Below are 19,014 nucleotides of genomic sequence, written 5' to 3' on the forward strand. Positions count from 1 at the left end.
TCTCCAAGGACGCTCTTGCGACCTTGAAGAAGCAGCCAGTGCGGTGGGAAGGGGGAGGAGGAGGGAGCAGGGAGCTCGGACTCCTGTCTCCGACCTCAGAGAGCAGTCTCCAACCACGGACCCAGCAATCCGAAAAATCCTATGGCCCCCCAGGTGCTGTCTAAGGGCCATAAGATTGCTCCCATCACTGATAACGGACTGCTCAAGGATGATCAGTGGGCTGCCCTAGAGCTGAATGTTATTCAGGCACACCCCCTTTCCTGTCTAGTTGGGTGATGGAGGAATTTGCCCTTTCCAGATGTTACCTGGTATAGAAACAGAGATGAGAGAAGGCAGGTATTACAGCAGCAACCTCTCCTCCAGACTCTACGGGTTTGTTCTGATGGCTGAAAGGAGCGTACACTCTTGGGCTCTCTTCGGAAGGATGACGGTTGGGGAGGGAGTCTGCTTCCACCCTTCAACCTATGTTAGGGCCAGCTCCAAGCTTGCAACAGCTTTTGGAATCTTTATATGCCAGCGGGTTCCTCCAATTGGACATTGTTTTAATTTCCTATAATGCTCCAGAGTGATGCTATTGTGGGACAATGTTAAAGGTGGCTGCCTGGCCACCCAAAGCATTCATTTCTACACCTGATAATGTCTGAAAAGGATAATGTCCCTGTCAGGGTTCCACCATTGACCTGGACCCCCCCCCCCCTGAGTAAATCCTTAAAGATTTCTGGCCTCTTTTAGAGTCCCACCTTCCTTCTTTTACCTTCTCCTTTTCAGTAACGTGGGGTTTAGGCTGTAGACATGGGCTGGTTGATACTCTAGCCACAGGGCTTAACCACAACAGCTCACTGGTAAATTAAAACAAGCAAATCACAACTAAAGGTATTTACACAATACAGCTGAGTGATACAAAAGGCATTAGGAGAAAATAAAAGTTCCTTTATCCTAGCTATACTTCGACTTCTCCAGCCTGCTTCTTCCTGCTCCTTCTTCAGGCTCTGGTCTCCCCAACTCTGCTCTTACCGCTCTGGTCTTTCTGACTCTCTCTTTATATACCCTCCTCCCTCAAAACCAAAAGTACTGCTTCAAATCTGAAGAAATGAAATGTAACTGGGGAACTGAAACTGAACTGGAGAAATGAAACTACTCCTCTCAGAGATACCCCCCCCCCAACAAAAACCTCCAGGCCTGACCGTTTTTCCTTGCCTCTCTGGCTGCAAACCTTCTCAGTCCCTGAAGTGCATCTCACTCAGGCTGAAGACTATGACCTGGTTCACACAATCACCACAAATTAAACAACAGTTCATGGGTTGAGGGTTTTTTCCTCCTCAAACAAACCATGTTGCCCAGGTTTGGCCGATGCAACAAGCCATGCCCAGGGAAATGGTGCCCATCATGCACCGTGGCTTAAACAAGCCACAGTGATCATGCGAACAAGGAGACTGAGTGCATCCAACCTCTGAATTATGCGAGCTCTTTTTTGTTGTTCAGGACCTCTGAAATACTCATTTCAGAAACCTCTGAAGGGAAACCTCTGATATACTCATTTTTCTTTGACATATGGTTGGCAAAATGTGTTCATCATTAGAACGCCTTTTTCTCAATGCTGCCCCATGGGTCTTGCCTTCAAACCCCAAACCTCATAATATTCAAAATACACATGATAGCTTGTGCAAAATGTATGTAATGGCATCTTAGAAACATCACTGTGTCTTAACTGTTTTCCTGCTATATGACTTTAGGTCCTGCAAATTTAAATAGATTTAAATATTTGGATCTAACAATAAAAAATAAATATTTGGTATATCATGCTATGAGATTTTTTTTAGTTTACCAGCTCAAGGGGCAAATAGAATGGACAGTTTCCCAATCCCAGCAGCTCAGGCTTATTCTAACTGTGAACTGGAACAACAGATCTTTTAATTGTGCATTCTGTTGATTCAAGTTCCTGCCTTATTAATTCATTTTTCAGTCATTTACTGTGTCCTGATCTACAGAGATCAATGGACTGAGTAAGATGCAATCCTATATATGTTTAGACAGAACAAAAGTCCTACAGCTCTCAGCATCCTCCAGCCAGCATGCTGGCTGGGAGATGTAGGACTTTTTCTGTCTAAACATGCATAGAATTGTACCCTGAACAGCACAAATCCATATGCATTGTTCATGGGGAAGGGGGCTAGCCCCAAATACACCCCAATCTGCAACCAGTTTCAAATTGCACCTTTTCCCTCTGCCATTTTCCTTGCTCCAGAAACAAAATGGTCTTTTCCTTGGGGCGAGGGGAAACAACAGTAGCGTTCCCCCAAAGTGGTAGGGTGGCCACTGATGCGTTGCCAAAAAAGCAGAATGCATCACCAAACGGCAGGACAAAAGGTGGCACAGATTTGCATAAAGTTTGCATATCAACACTGAGAAGTAATTGTTGTTCAGTCGTTCAGTCGTGTCCGACTCTTTGTGACCCCATGGACCATGGCACGCCAGGCCTTCCTGTCCTCCACTCTCTCCCGGAGCGTGCTCAAGTTCATATTCATTGCAGCAGTGATGCTATCTAGCCATCTCCTCCTCTGCCGTCCCCTTCTCCTTTTGCCTTCAGTCTTTCCCAGCATCAGGGTCTTTTCCAGTGAGAAGTAATTACCATCAACTAAATAGAAAGGCAGTACATCTCACCATGGTGGAGAAGTGTGAACAGGTGACCTGTGTGCTTGCTCAGTCTGGAACCTCAAGCAAGGCCTTTGCTCTCCCTTAATTTTTAATGATTATTTAGCTTTATAATGACTTCAGTCCAAGTGGGCACAAAAAAATTGCAGCCTTTCAGCACAATCCTAGATGACTACTCAGAATTAAGTCCCAATGAGTTCAATGGGGCCTTACTCCCAGGCAAGTGCATAGAGAGGATTGTGGCTTATCTGGGAGGAAGCACCATTGAAATCACTGGGGCATACTTTCCTGAGTAGACCTGTGGAGGGTTGTTAGACAAAAGTTCTTGCTTCTGGTTGAAAGAAAGGATGCCAGGCAGGCAGCAGTGGATCCAACACTATTTTATTAGTCGTTTTGCAAAATGGGTGCAGAGCAGTTTGGACCCCGAGATAAGCATGCACAAGTCTTTTATACCCTTCCCCTTCTACAATCTTTCCGTTAGCCACAAGACATGTCAACTGACTGAGCCGTTAGCTGACTCATTGGTCATGAGTGTGTCAATATGTTTATTGCTGATTATGCCTATATGCTTATTGCTGATTATGCTTACATGACTGCCTTGCCAGCCACTTATGGTGTCCTTTTTCTCTAACAGGGTTGAGCTCTGAGACAGCTTATTCTTCTGGCACAATCCCGAACACACATACTGGTCCCATTGAACACAGTGGGGCTTACTTCCAAGTAAACATGGCCAGGAGGGTGCTGTGAGGACCAAAGCAGCCATGACACTAAATCTGTGTCTAGCAGCAGCAGCAGCATCTTTTTTCTTTTCATTTTTACTCTAGAGTAGGAGCAGGGGAGCGCTATCTGGACCTTAAAAGCGTCCCCTCGTGCTAGGGTCCTGATCCAGATTCAAAAGTCATGACTTTAAATCTGCGTCTAGCAACTGTGTCTTCCCCCCCACACACACCCTTCATTTTGGCTCTAGTGTAGGTACAGGGGAGCCTTATCCAAAACTTTAAATTTATTATTTATTTATTTATTTAGTAGATTTCTAATCCACCCAATGACTAATGTTCTCTAGGCAGATTGCAACCAGCTGAAACACAGTTAAAAACAAAAAATACAATACAAATATTTAAAAGAATAAAATACAATATAATGCAAAACAATGAACAGCCTGGGAGTATTTTTAAAAACCCTCCATGCTAGGGTCCCCCATGCTAGGGTCCCAATCCAGATCCAAAACACTCATGACTTTAAATGCGTCTAGCAGCTGTGTCTTTTCCCCCTTCCGTACTTTAGAGTAGGTGTAGGGGGCCCTATCTGACCCTTGAAAGCTCCCCCCACCCACCCCACACCAGAGTCTTGATCCAGATCGGGGGCCCTGCAGTTATTCTAGAGTAAAAATGGGGGGGGGGATAAGACTTAACCGTTACACACAGATTTAAAGTCATGGCTGTTTTGGATCCGGATTGGGTACCTAGCATGCCCCGGGGGGGAGTAATGGTGGCTTTTAAGATCTGGATCGGGGCCCTGCACCTACTCTGGAGTTTGGGGCCCGGATCAGGTCCCTCCCCCCCATCCTAGGGACCTGATCCGGGCCCCAAACAGCCACGACTTTAAACGCGTGTGTAGCTGGTGTGTCTTTTCCCCTTCTGTTTTACTCCAGAGTAGGTGCAGGGCCCCGATCCAGATCTTAAAAGCCACCATAACGCCCTCCCCGCCATGCTAGGGACCTGATCCGGGCCCCAAACAGCCACGACTTCAAACCCGTGTGTAGCAGGTGTGTCTTTTCCCCTTCCGTTTTACTCCACCTGCTACACACGGGTTTAAAGTCGTGGCTGTTTGGGGCCCGGATCAGGTCCCTAGCATGGGGGGGAGGGCGTTATGGTGGCTTTTAAGACCTGGATCGGGGCCCTGCACCTACTCTGGAGTAAAACGGAAGGGGAAAAGACACACCTGCGACACACAGGTTTAAAGTCGTGGCTGTTTGGGGCCCGGATCAGGTCCCTAGAATCAGGAAAAGACACACGGGTTTAAAGTCGTGGCTGTTTGGGGCCCGGATCAGGTCCCTAGCACGGGGGGGGGGGGAGGCGTTATGGTGGCTTTTTAGATCTGGATCGGGGCCGTGCACCTACTCTGGAGTAAAATGGAAGGGGAAAAGACACACCTGCTATGCACGGGTTTAAGGTCATGGCTGTTTGGGGCCCGGATCAGGTCCCTAGCACAGGGGGGGGGGAGGCGTTATGGTGGCTTTTAAGATCTGGATCGGGGCCCTGCACCTACTCTGGAGTAAAACGGAAAGGGAAAAGACACACCTGCGACACACAGGTTTAAGGTCGTGGCTGTTTGGGGCCCGGATCAGGTCCCTAGCACGGGGGGGGGGGAGGTGTTATGGTGGCTTTTAAGACCTGGATCGGGGCCCTGCACCTACTCTGGAGTAAAACAGAAGGGGAAAAGACACACCTGCTATGCACGGGTTTAAGGTCATGGCTGTTTGGGGCCCGGATCAGGTCCCTAGCACAGGGGGGGGGGAGGCGTTATGGTGGCTTTTAAGATCTGGATCGGGGCCCTGCACCTACTCTGGAGTAAAACGGAAAGGGAAAAGACACACCTGCGACACACAGGTTTAAGGTCGTGGCTGTTTGGGGCCCGGATCAGGTCCCTAGCACGGGGGGGGGGGGAGGTGTTATGGTGGCTTTTAAGACCTGGATCGGGGCCCTGCACCTACTCTGGAGTAAAACGGAAGGGGAAAAGACGCACCTGCTATGCACGGGTTTAAGGTCATGGCTGTTTGGGGCCCGGATCAGGTCCCTAGCACAGGGGGGGGGGAGGCGTTATGGTGGCTTTTAAGATCTGGATCGGGGCCCTGCACCTACTCTGGAGTAAAACGGAAAGGGAAAAGACACACCTGCGACACACAGGTTTAAGGTCGTGGCTGTTTGGGGCCCGGATCAGGTCCCTAGCACGGGGGGGGGGGAGGTGTTATGGTGGCTTTTAAGACCTGGATCGGGGCCCTGCACCTACTCTGGAGTAAAACGGAAGGGGAAAAGACACACCTGCGACACACGGGTTTAAGGTTATGGCTGTTTGGGGCCCGGATCAGGTCCCTAGCATGGGGGGGGGGAGTTATGGTGGCTTTTTAGATCTGGATCGGGGCCCTGCACCTACTCTGGCGTAAAACGGAAGGGGAAAAGACACGGCTGCGACACACGGGTTTAAGGTCGTGGCCGTTTGGGGCCCGGATCGGGACCCCAGCAAGGGGCGCGGTGCTTCTCGGATCCGGTAGCCCCCAGCCCACCACGACTCTGAGGTAAAAATGAGAAGAGAAAAGCCGCAGCTGCTGGGCGCAGACGGGAGGCCGCGGCTGTCCCGGGTCCGGACCGGGATTCTAGCACTGCGGGGCGGGGCGGGGCGGGGCGGGGCGGGGCGGGGCTTTTAAGACCCGGAGAGGCGCCGCCGCCCCTACTCTAGAGCAGACACGCCGCGGGGACACTCGCGGACTTAAAGCCGCGCCTGCGCGGGCTGCGAGGACGAGGCGAGCGGCCTTTCGCGACAGCGGCGGCTTTGCGACAGCGAGCGAGTCCTCCTTGGCGGCAGGAGGCGGCGCTCGGCGGCGGAAGGAGCGTGGCGGAAGGAGGGGGCGGGGGAGCAAAACAAAGAGGAGGGGGCGGCGGGGGCGCGCGGCAGGTGAGGCGGCGGCGAGGTGAGTGGCTGACAGGCTGCGGGGCGCTGGCGCGGGGGCCGCCTCCTGCCTCCTTTCGAGAGGGGAGGAGAGGAGAGGAGAAGCGCAGCGGGGGGGGACACTTCTCTGCGGGGGGAGCCGCAGCCCCCTCCGTCCCTCCCTCCCTCCCTCGGGGGAGAAGCAACCCTAAGGCGGGGGACGGGGGGAGCTGGAGAGCACATTCCGCACATGCTCGGGGGCCCTTTCCCTTTGACCCCCCCCGTCTGAAGCCCCTCTCTGTTTGTATCCTCCTCACACGCGCAGACACACCCGCGTACCGCTAGGCGAGCGCCAGCATGTCTCGTGGAGGGGCTGCTCGAAGGGCGTGTTTGCTCAGCGACCCGTTCCCTTCCTCTCCTCGTCGCCCGAGCCCCTGTCTCCGCTTGTTTCCCCTTCGCACGCGCACGTGTATTGGAGTACACGTGGTGGGATGTCTCCTGGAGGGGTTGCTCGGGTGACATTTTTGTTCGGTGCAGGCTCGGTCGGGGTCTCTTCTCCCCCGCCGCCCCTCCAGCCACGCATCTTTCTCAGCAAGTATGCCTCTCTCTCTCTCTCTCTCTCTCACTCTCTCACACACACACACACACACACGTACTGGTATACACGTGGTGGTGTGTCTCATGGAGGGGTTACTATGAAGAGGACGTGTTTGTTGAAGAGTTTTCCCTAGTTTGACGCTTGCCTGAGGGGGTGTGGAGGGATAGCTCTCCACCCCCCCTTCTGCCTTCCCCTCTCCTTGTCCCCTGTTATTTATTTATTTACATTTTTTTCTTGGCTGCCTTTCAGGGCAGAAGCCCTCCCAAGGCAGCTTACGATAATAAAAGACATAATAAAAACCAATACGGTCTCTAAAAGCAATGAAAAACACAGTGAAGGCAGCAGAAACAAAATATACAGTACGCGGTATTGATACTCGGTTTATTTCTTACCTGTTTCTAAATTTTAAAATATATATTATGTCAAAATTTAAAATACCTATTGTCTTTTTTTCCAGCTGTTGAGTTAATTAATTATTATTTAATAATTATTAATTATAAAGAACAATAGTTAATAACAGTAAGTGTGTGTTTGTGTGACGTATACTTATTTGTATATATAATGTATGTTGTTGTGATTGATTATTGATTGTAATGTTTGGTTGTGAGCCAGTCTGAGCAGCTATATATAGCAGACCAAATAACTAAGAAAGCAAGTCACACGAACACTGAGGGTCAGAAGGCAAATAAAAACATATTCCCCAATTAACACCCCCAGTAGTGCCCCCCCAATTCCCTTGTAGTTGCCTAGTAGCCACCTTTTTGACCTATGGTCCCCTCCTTATTGCTTCCATTAGGTTCCTCATTACCCCATCGGAACCCCTCCCGTCAGGTAGCCTTCTCCTTCCTGCTGATCATCTTGTAGCCCTTATGGCCTTCTTCCTCTCTCTTCTCACTCCCCCAGCATATAGGGGTCTACTCTGCTTTATTCCAGAAGATCCTAGAGCCCAAAGTAAAGACCCTGTGTAGGGGGTCCTTTCTCCTTTCTTTAACAAAGAAACTTGTAAGCGGCCTTTCTGCTGGTGCTCTCGAGGCAGTTGATAGTTTTAAATTAGTTTAATAGTATTAGCGTATATTAACAATGCCTTTAATATACATCTTCCCTTCCCCCCAGTCTTTCTTGTGAAGTAGAGACAGAGTCCTGAAAAATAAGTGGTTTGGTTATATTAGTGATGTTTGGGTCTGTGATAGCCTGTGGAACGTCTGAAACATTACTGGGCACCTGCAGAAGAACACTAATAGGATATGGATTATAGATCAAGGAAATAAGTAGTAATGTTGAAAAAGCTATGTTTAAATTCTGTTGTAAGCATAGGTTTTCTAACAGAGATACCTAAATATGCTTATAAAAGTAGCTTTTATTTTGTTGCTTCATGCAAGGGCTGCATTTCTAAAAATAAAAGGTTAAGCTATAAGCAAAGGAACATTCAGGGTGAATAATGTTAGGGAGAGGTTGTAGCCTGCAGCAAACATGAATGAGTAGCAAATAGAGCTAATTTACAGAACCTTAACCAAATTATTTTTTAATAAAGGCATCGTGCTAAGACGGAACTGCTGCAAATCACCAGAAGCCAAGAAGCCTGAATTTTTGTGTTTAGTTTTATTGCTAATTTGCTGTACACCTGATGACACATTGTGTAATATCACTGACTCCATCTTTAAGAAAAAAATAATGTTTGCTCGTTTACAGTGTATTCTGAGATAACAATGGAGGATTTCCCTCATTTATCTGTTACTTTACAAGCAGAGAAGGTTATTTCTTTATTTAATAGAATATCTATTAAGCAAATATTTGCAGGTGGTATTCTTAGTCTGAGCAATATTCCCATAGTTCTGAACTGCTTCAATTTCTACTTTTGGACATCTGCATTAAGTTACAGGAGAAGATAGACTTTGTGCATGTTACTTTAACAAACAGAACAAAACCTTGCACAAGGGCAGAGATTCAGTTCCATATTCAAGCCTTACTTTTTGCAACTGAAGGTTAATGTGCCTGTTCCTGTCTTAATTAATCATTATTAATCATGCTTAGACTTATTTTGTGCTTAAAATGTGCACATATTTCACAGGTAGAAAGAATGAAAGAAAGGGAAGGTATAAGAATGTTGACCTCTGCATGGTTGTATAATGGAAGGAAGCATAACAGAGGATGTCTGTACTAGATCGCTTGGATGGCTTCAGCGACAAGATAATGATGCTAAACCATGGCTCTGGAAATTCTCTAATTGCTTTTCAGCTACTGAACAGACTTGTCCTCTCAGTGCAAAAACGGTAGGATTTGTGCATGTACTTTCTAAGCATATTGCTAATATGACCTATTTAGGGTGATAAGTGGTCCTATTTGTGTCATTTAAAAGGGGAAGAGTAATGTATCTGAAGTTGTTTAGTATTCTCCTCCAGAGAAGCTTCCTTCTATCCCAGAAACTGCTGCATGAAGATCCCCACATTGTACTTTTTATTCTTTGTATAGGTATAGCTGTGACTTCTCATGTCTGATTCACTGCCAACTCTAATCAGTAGTTTCAGCAGTCTCTGTCCCTGTAGTTGTTCCGTAGTCCAGTGAAGCGGCATCTTCATATATTAATTTCTTTCCATCTCTGATATAATCCTGCTTGCACAGAATTTCAGGATCTTGACTTCAGCCTGCTTAATTTTTCCTCCATGTTTGTGCAATACCCTTATTCCACCAACTTTAAAAAGATTAACACGCCAAGCAACTCTACCACTTTCTTGATGAGCCATAAAGCTGACACACGGAGATTGAAAGACGTGATCGATAAATGTGATAAGATCTTTGGCTCCAAGTTAGGTGAACCTAAAAATTGGGAATGCAATAGAATTGGTATAAGTTGGTACAACTTTTATTACTCTCTTGATATGAGAGAGAGTTTTCTTCATGTTGGTAACTGGCTGCCAATCACAATTGTAAACGAAAATATATTCACTGACCCCTGAAACATCCTTCTGTGGTGTGGAGACACAGTTTATATTACTCTTGCCTATGTTTACTTGTGGTCTATTATCTTATTCTAAACCTATTTCTGTTGTACATCTTGTTTGCCAAAGAAACTTTTCTCTCACCTGGTGCCAAATTCCAGAAAGGGTATTCATGTTAAGAGAACTTGGATACTTGTGAGGCATGTCTGGTGAAGGCTCAGGCTAGATGAGGTCCTGGAGGAAGCCAGTATAACACTACATAGATCTTACCTCACTTCTGCACATCTACTGTTGGTGCTGCTGGCCAATGTCACTCAATTTCCATTCTCCTCTGTCCCGTTCCTTGTTTAAAAAAAAAAATCCCAAAAGGTTGAGAACCTGAGTTGAGAAAGTATGCAAAATAAATATATGCAAGGGGCTCAACTTGCTGTATTGCCAGATTTGGCTTTGTGGATACTTGATAATGCAACCCAGTTAAATGTATTTGCTTATATGAGAAACTTGCTTTGCATCCTTCAAGTTTGTCTGTCAGAGCTGTAGCTTGATGATGCATTTAGTCTTATGTGGCACTGATCTTTGTTGTAATTGCTCTTTCCCTCTCAGAACGAGTCCATGGAGAATAAGAAAGCTGCGGTGGAGTTGAAGGATGTTCTATCCCCTCATCATGCTGCTTTGAAACCATTTGCAGCTCTCCCCCTTCCCGATGTTCACTCTCTTCAGCAAAAGCAAATACAACTTTCATCTGGTTCTAAAGTAAGCTGTTGCACTCATGGTTCTGACTCTTCCACTCGTGCTCCTCAACTGCATTTTGGTGGCGGCGCCCGCAGTGGTGGTGGTAGCTTGATTCACCCTGGCACAGTATTAGACTCACAAGGCACTGGGACAATCACTTGTCAAATAGGGTCGGGTTTTGCTTATCGGTCTGCATCCTCACTCAAGAACGTTCCAGCTCGAAGCGGCGTGGCAGGTGTTGCCAGTGACTTGTCTGGAGTGTGCCTTGATAACAGTGTCTCTTCCTGTCCACACTTCCCCTGCTGTGGGAAACTCCACTTCCAGTCGTGTCATGGTAACGTGCACAAACTCCATCCGTTTCCCACCCATCAGAGCTGTACAACGTCGGGTTATTTTTCCTGTTCTGAATTCAGAAGCGGGGCTACGGGGCTTTTGGAGGAACACATCGCACAATCGGAGCGAACGTCTTGTGTTTGCACCAACGCGCTGCACCTAAAAGTAGCACCTTCCGTTTGTTTAAAGGGCTCTCACTACTGCACTGAGTGTTTAAGCAAGGTTTGTATTGCCATGTATTTATAATGTCCTGTGTATTGTGGAACCTTCAATTGGATATTTGCTAGAAACAAAGTTTGATGATTTGTAGTTTTAATCTTGTAACTTGATAATAATCTCAGGGCCAGCATTAGCTTAACCCCCTTTGAATTCAGGTTGGATGGTTTGTGAAGACAGTGGTCCATTTCTTTGAAATGTAAAACTCATTCTCTGAGTCTCTTTGTCATGTTCTGCAGTTCTTGGAGGAGCAGTACCTCTCTACTAACTGCTCTAGAAGAAGAAACTTCTTTTGCAGCCTTGACATACCTGAAACCATATCAGTTTTTAATTTTAATACAAGAAGTAACCAGAATTTCCAGATGCAAAGTGATTACTTGGATTTGTGTGTTTTTCTTAAAGTAAGGGATTTAATTTGTTTTTTCCATCAAACATCATTGAAGCAAAGGTATTTCTGTGTTTTACTCTGGGTAAATTGTTGCTTGGGCCATCAAGCAGATGCTAACAGTAGCTTGAAAATAAAGCTGTTTAGTCAGGTTGTTTGACTGCAGTGAATTATAGGGTGCAACTCTGTGTATGTTTAGACAGAAAAAAGGTCTGGTTGGGGAATGCTGGGACATGTAGGAATATATTTTCTGTCTAAATGTGTGTAGGATTGCACCCTTGAAGGCTGAAGAAATACATCAGATTTGTCGGTTGAGAATAACTTTTCAGGTGCTTGCATTAAACACTTTTCATTACTGTACCACTGAATGGATGGCAGCAAAAGACAATTCTTCAGCATCAGCTTCTTGGGAGCCTGAACAACCAAACACTTAAGAAAGGGAAGGCTTGCAATATGTTGTTTCTTTTCATCCCCGGGCCCACTACTGTAGAACAAATGGTAGGGATCAGCTACTTGCAGTTTGCAATGTGGGCATTAAAGACATCCATTAAAACAAAGGGTTATTTTTTAAAATAGAGTTCTGTTTACAGCACCATTGGGCTTATTCCCTTTGGTTAATGTAGTACAGTCTTACAGCCCTTTCCTCTCTGCTCTGGCCTGTCAGCGATGGAGAATGAACTAAATGAACCTTGGTCTGCATCCAGTAAAGCCATTACATTATTACGCCTTTGTGCACACCAGAGTCCTCTGTGCTGTACTCTTCTCACAAGTAGGGAAGGTGGAGGGAAGCTAGGCTTGCCAGCAGGCTAGTACAAAAGCAGAATAGAGAAGCTTGATTCCACCATTTCTTTTACCCCTTCGAAGTGGGCAGCCCCATTTTATTTTACAAGTTGCCAACGCAAGAATAAAGAAATGCAGGAGCTCAAACTGAATAGCCTATGCAAACCACAGCAGCTGTCATAATCCACATGGAAAGTAGTTTGTTCAATAGCATCTCTGTCTTTTAATACGACTAGTACTGTGCACTAAGCGATGTTGTATGTTTTCCCAACAGCCATCCAGAGAGAGTTTGGTTGATGCAGCTAAAATATGGCCAAATATTCCTCCTCCAAATGCTCAAGCTGCACCTGTCTCGCTCCCAGTATGTAATGGCTGCGGTACCAAAGGAGCAAGGAAAGAGAAGAGTTTACTGCTGGCAAGCAGCTTTGGCCAGTTGCCACAGAAATACGGTAAATTGCATTGCCTTCATGGATAAGCTTTTAAAATGATGACAGTTTTAACATTCCCCATAATCTGTTAAATGTTGTATTTCTGTCTGAAGGTACAATAACTACATTTCTTAGAAGAGAACGAGTGTTGCATAAGGGGATTGAGTGTTGGGCTGTGACCAAATAGATTTAGGTTCAAATCCCTGCCCAGTCTCAATGCTTGGGATTAACTAGATTCAAATAAAGGCTATCAATGGCTACTAGTCACAGTGACTGGGTTCAGACAGCATGATAACCCACACTTAGAGGTTGAGTGTGGGTTGCTCTTGAAATCGGGGTTATCGTGTTGGCTGAACCGAGCTGCACTAACAAACCATGGTTTAACCACAAACAACCCACAAAGAGAACCCATGAGTTGTGAGCTGTAGGTTGTTTGTGGTTAGCAAACCATTGTTATCATGGTTGGGTTCAACAACAACCCATGGTTCAGCAACAACCTTCACTCAACCCTTGTGTGGATTATTGTGTTGTCTGATCCCAGCCAATTACTGTATGCCACCTTCATACCAGTTGCTGGGGAACAGCAGCAGGAGAAGGCCATTGTCCCCATGTCCTGCTGGTGAGCTTCCCAGCGACATCTGGTTAGCCGCTTTGAGAAACAGGATGCTAGCCTAGATCGGTCTTTGGTCTGATGCAGCAGGCCTCTTCGGTTCTTAGAGAATGATGAAGAATATAGCTGTTCGGTGAAAAGCTATCTTGATTGTCCTGTTAGCATATATTCCAGCGTTCCCCAAACCCACAAGATGTTTTGAACTTCAACTCTCAGCATGGCCAATGTTCAGGAATGCTGGAAGTTGTAGCCCAGAACATCTGGAGGGCAGGTTGAGGAAGGCTGGTATATTCCATGGCAAATCTGGATTTGCCATTGCATAACGTGAGTGCCAGACCTTGGTTAAAACCTGTATTTGGTCTCAGTTCTAGTAAATCTCTTCTGGTTTGGGAATAGCAGCAACCTCATTGGCCTATTTTTTTCCTCTAGTTCTACTTACTGAAATAAGGAGTTTGTTCGAGCTTTTGAAACTGCAGTGAGTTTAATCGTAGCATTTGGAATTGGTTGACCATTTTATTTTTTCCGATTAAAGGATCTCCAGAAGTTGCTATAACAGGCCAAGTGCTAGAAAACCTGCCTCCAATTGGAGTTTTTTGGGATATTGAAAACTGTTCCGTTCCTTCTGGCCGTTCAGCTGTGGCAGTGGTACAGCGAATTCGTGAGAAGTTTTTTAAAGGCCACAGAGAGGCAGAGTTCATTTGTGTGTGTGACATTAGTAAGGAGAACAAAGAAGTTATTGAAGAACTGAACAACTGCCAGGTAAGTTCTTCAGGGTTCAGCTACTTCCCCCAAGTCTCTCTCCAGCTCAGATTTTGATCTGTGCTGTAGAAGAATTCATAGAATCATAGAGCTGGTGGGCCATGTAGGCCATTGAGTCTATTCCTCTGCTTGATGTAGGTTCCACAGCCTCTGCTTGAAGACCCTTCAGTGAGAGAGAGCCCACCCCCAGCAAACCGGTTCTGTTTTCGATCTGGAAGTTTCTCCTAATGTTCAACTGAAATCTACCTTCCTGTAGGTTAAGCCTAGTCCTCCCCCCCAAGTGCATCAGAGAGCAGTATTTGCCCTGTTTGTATGTGACAAGTTATCAGCTATTTTAAGAATGATGTAACATTTCCCCTCAGTCTTCATGTCACACATACCCAGTTCCTTCAACCTTTCCGTATATGACTTCTTTTCCATACACGCAACCATTTTCATTGCCTTCCTCTGAACCTGTAGCGATTTGCCTATGTCCTTAAAGAGCTATGGCCACCACTGGGCTCAGTACCCTAGACAAGGTCTGGCTAGCATAAAATAAAATGAAACCATTGTTTCTCATGACGTGGAGGCTGTGGTTCTATTAATGCCGATTTTTTTCCAGCCGCATCATACCGCTGTTTATTATGCTGCATTTATGAGCAAGTTATCCACTGTGCATCAAGTCCTGCTGTGTTGGCCTTAGTTGGAATGTCTCCTTTTATTTCTTCAGGTGACAGTTGCACACATTAATGCCACAGCAAAGAACGCAGCAGATGACAAACTCAGACAGAGTCTTAGGAGGTTTGCTGACACGCATGCTGCACCGGCCACGGTGGTCCTCGTATCAAGTATGTGTAAACGGTGCTTTAAAAAAAAAAAGCTTTTGGATTTTTTTATGCCCAGATTTAAGAATCAGTCTGATTCAGCTTCATTCAAATCCCTGAATATGGAAACTTCAAAACTATGCCAATCACAGTACCTGGGTGTTTCAGACCAGGTCTGCTTAAAATTGATACCTAATCAGCTGGACAGTGTGTGTTTTTTTCTTTTGGACTTAAATGATCATAGCTTTAAATAGTGTTTATTTTGTGTTTAGGGTTTTTTGAGCCACACAGTGGCTGGTTGCGTTGACCTGGGTAGGTCTGTACAGACCAAACAAAATCAAATAGTTGATTTTGAATCCAGTATGGAGTGATATCAAAAGTCATGCTGCTTGTTGGGAGGCATGAATGCTCTGTTGAAATTCCTTTCCACTGGAGTTGTCTCTCTAAGCTTCTAGGTTTGGAAATACACAGATTGAATAACACCTGTCTGTAACATTGGCTGCCTTTCTTATATTTTGCTGGTGGTGGGTGGTATTGCATTTAGAACGCCTCTTTACAGTATGCCTGTGCACACTGGATTTCTCTAAAACTAGTTCTTGTGTCCCTCTGGGGCTCTGACATACAGAGGCTTTGAGTAGCATCTTACTAAGAGACTTTTGTTTCTAGTCTTCTCAGCGGGGACGTATGTCAGATGGGAGAAGGCTGGGAAAGCAAAACTGAACACAACTGAACCATGATGAAAATTCAGAGACCTGGGAGCTCACGTTAACCCTCTGTAGCCTCGGTTACCTTTTCCTCTTTGCCACCTGCTGCACCTAGGTAGTAATGCAGACTAACAGCCTTTCCCTCTTGCTTAGATATATCACAGCTGTATCATAGAATCATAGGGTTGGAAGGGGCCTACAAGACCATCGAGTCCAACCCTCTGCTCCGTGCAGGAAGCCTGATTCCCAGGCAGTCTCCCATCCAAGTACTAACCAGGGCTGACCCTGCTTAGCTTCCGAGATCAGACAAGATCACTTTATGCACTCTGAAGCATTCCCTGCTCAGCCAGTGACTGAAGACTTTTTCCAATTTCCTGAACTTGAGCAAATTTGCATTTGCAAAATTGCGCAAACACCCCCACCACCCCACTCATTTTCATTTCTTTAGCCTATGGGGGAAATGCACATTTTGGGCTGGTTTTTTAATTTTATGCATTTTTCTATGAGTAAATTTGCATAGAATTCCAGGAAGTTTTTTAAACAGTCCACAAGTCCGCAGAATCCATGCAACTTGGGAAAAGCCAATTTGTTGTAGAATCCACAGGTCAGATTCATGGAAATCCAAACTGATTCCATTGCAGATTTCTCCAACATCTATACATGTGAAGTAACTGGTCCTTTGTTTCCTTTGGATTAAGCAATTAACTACAACCTGCATGTCACATGTTTAGTATTTGGGGACTGGGGCTCTAAATGAGGTGGCATAATTAGCAGGCAGGATTGAACATTATAAACTGCTGCCTCCTATTGTAGCCTGCAACTGGTTGAACATGCGAAACTGCCTTGTAGCGAATCATATTGTATTTTATTGTTATTTGTCCATAGCACAAAAACCCAAAGCGAAAACATCAAATAATGAATACCTAAAAACAGAAGGGGAGGCTATACCAAAAAAATAGAAAATAAGAAAGTAAAAATGCTGAGATCAGGCCACAATAAAACAAAATAACCATACAAACTTTAAAACAAATAAGTTCGTTAGAAACTGGCACTGAGAATAAAAAACAGTGTTATATAACAGAAATATACCAAACAAACTGGACAAGCTCATGCAGCTTTATGTTATAGTAAATGATCTCCTTGGCAATTCACAGCTGTTATTAAAAAGTTACAGCAGATATTTTGAGCTGCTGCTGCTGCTACTGCAAAAGATGCTACCCTCATTGTAATAAACGTGTTATACTCTGCCAGTAGATCACAAATGAGTTCCACAAGAGACCTGCCAGCTCTGATTTTCAGGAGGTCCTCCCAAAAGCAGATCCTAGGTTCCTCATACAAGGGGCAATAAAGAAGATAATGTACTATATCCTCAACTTCCCCAGAGCCACAAATGCAGGTCCGCTGAGCCAAAGGAATCCCATTGTACTTCCCATCCAAATAAGCGGTCAACATGGATTGAAAACGAAGGGCTATAAAAGCTTATCTAACCCAGTGTTGTCTACTTTGACTGGGACTGGTTCTCCAAGACTCAGGCAGAAGTTTTTTCTCAGCCCTGCTACCCAAGATCCCTTAACTCAGGGGTACTGAACCTCTTTCAGCCCAAGGGATGAATTCAGTTTTGGAGAAGCTCTCGGCCGTATTCTAGTGTTGAGCAGGGATGAAGGCAAAAAGGGTGGGGCCAAAATGCCAATGTATTGTACCTTAAAGCTCTCACTGCCAGTAACTAAGCCTTAGGAGAGGTATTTCAGCCCTTGAGAACAAGGAAAACACTGTTCAAAAGCTGGGAAGCCACCTAATGATCAGTGGTCAGAGGAAAGGGGTGGGGCAAAGGGAAGGGGTGTGGCCATAGAAGGACCTCCAGAAGGCCAGATTGGCTTGTGGGCCTGAGGTTCAGCACCCCTGCTTTAATAGGAGCATCTAGGTTACCTTCTGCATGCAAAGCATATGTTTTGCCACTGAGCTGTTAGCTGTTAACTTTCCTGTTCATGTTAAGGGAGAAGAGAAGTGTTGTGAATTTATTAGTATTAGTCTCCAAGCGTGCTTATACAGTTCTTCTAATTAAAAGTACACTTTTCAGATAGTCAGCTGAGGCTGACTCACGTACACCCAGCTCCCTTTTCCCATCTCGTCCCTTTCTGGCACCGTTCCCCACACCTCTTCTTCTCTCCCATCTTCCAAAGTGGAAGGAAGAGAGCCAATTGAAGAGTGAGATAAATTGCCTGTTTGCAGATATGTTTTTAAAAGGAAAAGAAGAGAAAAAAGTTAAGACACTGAAGCTGCAAAATCAAGATTATATTTTCCTTCTGTCAGTGGGAATTCAGCAAGATCACCATACCTGAGTCAAAATGAGAATTTCTAATTTTTCAGCTTTGATTCTTCTGTACAACCAGGCCTCTCTGCGCAATGGGAGGGTGTGTGGGTATGCATGTGCATGACTCGGTTCTTGACATGAAATTCCTTGTAAGGAATTTTTAAAAAGCAACGCAATGACTAGTGGTAACCAGTAAGCATTGCAGTATATCTTGATGTTAGCTAATATTGTTCTGATGATCCTTGCGAAGAAAACAGCCATCATAAATGTGAGCTTGTTGAAACCATCTTGTTAAACCGATGACTTCTGTCGATGTTGGGCTTTTGTTTTCAGCGGATGTAAACTTTGCACTAGAACTTAGTGACTTGAGACACCGCCATGGTTTCCACATAATCCTGGTGCACAAAAACCAAGCTTCTGAAGCGCTCTTACATCATGCTCACGAGCTCATCAGATTTGAAGAATTTATTTCAGATTTGCCTCCAAGATTACCACTGAAAAAAACAGTAAGTCATTTCCTCTGTGGTTTTTAGGTGAATAGACTAGAGGAGCTCTGGCTTCCATTCAGCCAAGATGACGCATTTCTAAGCCTAGCTAACCACCTGTACACTGCAACTGAGCTTGACAGAGGCATCTTTAACCACTTATCTGCCCCAGTGTTTAGTTTAGATTAAAAAGCTAGATTTTTTTGTTTCTTCTTGCAATGATAGCACAGCTGTTTCCCAGCTAGGACCTCCCATGTTCCAAATCCTTTCATTTTAGAATTGATTTCATACACTGGCTTTACTCTGGAAGCAAGCATACTGATTGTCATTGTCAAAACGAGTGCCGGACTTAGATGCCTTGAGTAACTGCAAAGTGCACAGCCTGGTGCAGAATTTGAGAGTTGCAGCTTTTCTCGAATAGTGTACAGTCCTCTTGGTTATAGGGGAAGCTTGCAACATGTTCCAAGGCTGGATGGGCCTTCACCATTGCCCACCACCACCACTGCAGTGGATGAAGTGCTATGAATCCAGTACTTCCTTCCCCATCATATGCTGTACTGTAGTGTAGGGGCAGGCAGATGGGCTAACAGATTATTTACTATTTATTTTATTACATTTCTATACCACCCAATAGCCA

General features: G+C 45.3%; 1 protein-coding gene across 3 annotated transcripts in view; it reads left to right on the plus strand.

Moving 5' to 3' along the window:
* Nucleotides 1-6,246: 6,246 nt before the first annotated feature.
* The window catches only part of MARF1 (meiosis regulator and mRNA stability factor 1), a 47,044-nt gene continuing 34,276 nt past the window's right edge, over nucleotides 6,247-19,014 (plus strand). The window contains exons 1-7 of one of the 3 annotated variants that reach the window (XM_084818612.1): nucleotides 6,247-6,340; nucleotides 8,964-9,165; nucleotides 10,435-11,118; nucleotides 12,552-12,726; nucleotides 13,848-14,074; nucleotides 14,784-14,901; nucleotides 18,226-18,398. In XM_084818612.1, coding sequence (XP_084674738.1) covers nucleotides 9,022-9,165; nucleotides 10,435-11,118; nucleotides 12,552-12,726; nucleotides 13,848-14,074; nucleotides 14,784-14,901; nucleotides 18,226-18,398 — 1,521 coding nt within the window. In that variant the 5' untranslated portion in view covers nucleotides 6,247-6,340; nucleotides 8,964-9,021. Of the gene's footprint in view, nucleotides 6,341-6,806; nucleotides 6,893-8,963; nucleotides 9,166-10,434; nucleotides 11,119-12,551; nucleotides 12,727-13,847; nucleotides 14,075-14,783; nucleotides 14,902-18,225; nucleotides 18,399-19,014 lie in introns of those variants that run through there. The other 2 variants (XM_084818614.1, XM_084818613.1) reach the window with 2 other exon arrangements.

Source organism: Heloderma suspectum, chromosome 12 (assembly GCF_057233095.1).
Source record: "Heloderma suspectum isolate Gila_16-S chromosome 12, 16-S_ref, whole genome shotgun sequence".
Taxonomy (NCBI): domain Eukaryota; kingdom Metazoa; phylum Chordata; class Lepidosauria; order Squamata; family Helodermatidae; genus Heloderma; species Heloderma suspectum.